We start from the raw sequence: 3,678 nt of genomic DNA on the forward strand, positions 1-3,678 counted from the left end.
CTTAAATGTGTGAAAATCTGCTCCAGAAAGAATGGTCTACTTTCGATCTTTATTCAGATAAGTTTGTCAGTCTAAGCACATTACGTATTACTCCGCGACGCTCCTGACTACCGCAGCCGTAAAGTCATGTAAAACATTTTGACAGTACCACACAAGAGCCAGAATTAATCCATATTAATCCCCTAGCGGGAACTGTTTTACTTCAGAACAATATATAAGGCGCACCGAATCAAATTAATGGCTTTATATGAGTCTTATTTTCTAAAGTATATCATTTTAACTTTATGAGAAACTGAATTTTAGGTTTAATTATCTGTAATATCAGTTATTGAGATGTTTTTATTTTTTTCTGTAACAACAATTCATATTTCTGAGTACATTTTATAGTCGTATTTCAAAAATGAATAAAGAATTAAATTTAAAAAAGACTTCGGAAAATACAGAAAACCTTTATTTTTAACACATATATTAAAATATAAATCAAAACTTGTTCCCACAGACAAACAAAACAAATTCAAGCTTCAGGCTAAAAACCTTTTCGAACATCTGCTGTTTTAATTTTCCCCTTTAATTCACAACCAAAGGTTAACAGCGTTTTCTCCCTGTCTGTTTTGGCTCCATTGTTTTACTTTTGACTTTTCGCTTTTTGTTTTTCCTTCTTTAAATTTTGTAGAATTTTTGTCCGTTTAGTTTTTGGTCTCCAGTTCTTTCACGCGCTTGGTCAGCTCCTCTAAAGCTGCTTTCAGGTCCTTCACCTCCTTCCTTAGAGACTGCACCTCCTGAGAAACAAACAGGAAGTGAGCGTCACTGAGCAGAAATGGTCCAGATCAGGAAAATAAAGCCTCCGAACTGTAGATAATCCAGTTTTCTCACCCCACTGTCGTCTGGTTGGCTCCCTGCAGAAGCAGTCGTAGTCTTCAGGAGACTCTTATGGACTTTGAATTCCTTGGTCTTGGTGGTGGCTACAAACCCGTCTTTTAGGGAAATCAGAACAGGCGGAGCTTCTTTCCCATTAAACCACTCATCGGCGTCAACCGACGGCTCGGGTCCGATGGTGTCAGGGTACAGATCCTCCTGGAAGAGATCCGACTGCGCAGCCAAAGGAGGAAACAGTCAGCCAATCCCAACGTAACCCACTGTGTTTCTGCTGCATTTAGAAACTCACCTTACGAGGTACCGTCATGACTATGGGTTCACATTTCCTCTCATGCAGTTTGTAGAACCTGAAGGTACAAAGATTTGGATATAATATGAGCAAAATGACAAATGTGTCAAAAGTTCTTCTGCTGAAACTGTTTTCACTGCAAAAGTACAAAATCTTACTCAGTATTTTGATCTGGTTTTTAGAGCACCTGAAATAAGACCAAGCTAATTTACAAGTGATTTTTCAACAAGCTACAGGAGCTTGTTTTAAGTCAAAATTTTCTTAATATTAATTTTTAAAAGTTCCAGTTCTAATGGCAGAAAATGTCTTATTAGTGAAATAACCTACAATAGAACAAGTAGTAGAAGTAAGAAATACTGCCACCTGCAGGTGGACGTTTGCATCAATGATTTTGATTATTGCAAAAACTTAGCAACAAACTCTCTATTAGGGACGGGCATTTATCGTATCTTTTATCATTTATTGTGATAAATTTCTTGTCATGATAAACATTTTGATTTAATGTTGACAATTAGTTTCAAATAATAATGTTTAAACCCCCCACAGTTTGTTCAAAGTGAGAATTAATACATTAGAAAATGTGATTAAATGCTTTTACACTGAGCAGATTCGTGATCACAAAAACAAGGCAAGAAATAGTTTATATCATCATTTTATTATTAAAGCACCAGTGATAAAACATTAATTCCATGTTACCCTACTCAGTATTACGCATCATGTGAGGATCTGTTGAGTTTGCGTTAATATTCGTAATTGCAAAATTGTGAAAAACTGGAGGGACCGACTGATCTAAAGGGCCACATCAAAACATCCATCTAAGATTTTGTTTTTGCAGTGCAGTGCATGAAACAAAGCTTATGGTTTTTGATGCAGTCTCTGTCTGGAATAACCACACTGTAACCCACGCAGCTTCAGTTACCTTGCGATTTCACACTTGTTGACCTCCAGGCCTCTCTTGGGCATGTAGCCCATCCCCTTCTGGCTCTCCTTGCTGCTGAACATGGACAGGTAGTGGACGTACGGCGCCTCGTCCGTCACTTCGAAGTAGCGGATGCTGCTGTCTCCCTGTGAGAAGGCCAGCACAGAAAACGTGGAGGCGTTTGTGCGTCTGCGGGTTTGGGTGAGAATCACAGACTGTTTCCCAGTCTGAACCCAACCTTGCCACAGAGGTAGATGATTCCCGTGTCTGGGTCGAAGAACGGCAGGAGGACGCCGCTGCTCGTGTCCAACTCCTGCAGGGTCAGCGGCTCCCCAAAGTTGTTCTACAAAAAAGAATAACTGCTGCTTTCATAATAACCAGAGGAAAACCCTACAGCAGACAAATTTAATTATTGCTGTTCTTATTCAGTGACAGCACCCAGTGTGCTGTAATGCAGCTGTTGCACAACAGTTGTGTAATTATGCCCATTACTTCCTTCTACCAAATAATGCAACTATAAGCCTCTCGAACTGCAGAAAGTGGAACTTTCTTCATAGTCGCTTCTAATTTAAATGCACTGCAAAAACACAATCTTACCAAGTATTTATGGTCTAACTTACTGAAGGAAGTTAAAACTAACACATGTGAAGCTTTTCAGTAAGACATAGGAGCTTGTTTTAAGTAAATAATTTCTTAACATTGATTTTAAAAAGTACTAGTTCAACTGGAATATTATTTCACTAAAACAAGACAAGTGAAATAATCTGCCAGTGGAAATGGAACTTCAATATTAAGACATTTTTGAATAAAAATAATCTGCTGCGTCTTGCAGAAAAGTTACCTGTGAGTTAATTTTATATTATTTCAAGTATATTAAGATATTTGCACTAGAAACTAGACCAAAAATACTTGGTAAGATTTAGTGCTGTTGCAGTGAAAAATATAAAAATTAGATTCTTTATATTTCTTTATATTCCTCTGACTGGTAAATGTTATCTTAGTACACTTGAAATAAGAAAAAACTGACTTTAAGTAAATTTGTAACAAGATATAAGTGTTTGTTTTAAGTCAATAATTCCTGAATATTAATTAAAAGAGGCAAATTGGATCAATGTTCATGAATTATTGACTCAAAACAAGCTCTTATTTGCTGACAGTTACTTGAAAATTAGTTTTGTCTTATTTCGAGCGTAACTCCAATTCATTATTATTAATTATTATTATTATTATTATTATTATTATTATTATTATTATTATTATTATTATTAGAGGTTGCAGTAGTAGTTACAGTTTTCACTCTGAGGGTTTCCTTCACTCACCGGATCCCACAGCGCCACCTGCCGTTCACTCATGCGACTGAAGCCGGTGCTCAGGATCTGCCCACCAGACACGAACACGGCTCTCACAGGCCTGGAGCCTTCGTGAGGTTTGTCCTTCTCCTGTAGGGGGCGCAGAAGAGCAACGTTTCAGACATTTAGGTTGTGGCAAATAATGCTGTTACTGACACAACTTATTTTGATTAATTAACACAATTTTACAAACATTGATAAAAAAAATTTAAAACTATTATTATTATTATTATTATTATTATTAT

The 3,678-nt window shown here is 36.8% G+C and overlaps 1 protein-coding gene across 1 annotated transcript in view; it reads right to left on the reverse strand.

Annotated features, from left to right (window-relative positions):
* Positions 1 to 531: 531 nt before the first annotated feature.
* Positions 532 to 3,678, reverse strand: part of coro1a (coronin, actin binding protein, 1A) — a 9,436-nt gene continuing 6,289 nt past the window's right edge. The window contains exons 6-11 of the mRNA XM_007562170.2: positions 3,404 to 3,523; positions 2,323 to 2,427; positions 2,085 to 2,230; positions 1,166 to 1,223; positions 874 to 1,089; positions 532 to 779 (exon numbers count right to left, since the gene is read on the reverse strand). Of these exons, the coding sequence (XP_007562232.1) occupies positions 687 to 779; positions 874 to 1,089; positions 1,166 to 1,223; positions 2,085 to 2,230; positions 2,323 to 2,427; positions 3,404 to 3,523 (738 nt within the window). The 3' untranslated portion in view covers positions 532 to 686. The remainder of the gene's footprint in view (positions 780 to 873; positions 1,090 to 1,165; positions 1,224 to 2,084; positions 2,231 to 2,322; positions 2,428 to 3,403; positions 3,524 to 3,678) is intronic.

Source organism: Poecilia formosa, unplaced genomic scaffold (genome assembly GCF_000485575.1).
Source record: "Poecilia formosa unplaced genomic scaffold, Poecilia_formosa-5.1.2 Scaffold134, whole genome shotgun sequence".
Classification (NCBI taxonomy): Eukaryota; Metazoa; Chordata; class Actinopteri; order Cyprinodontiformes; family Poeciliidae; genus Poecilia; species Poecilia formosa.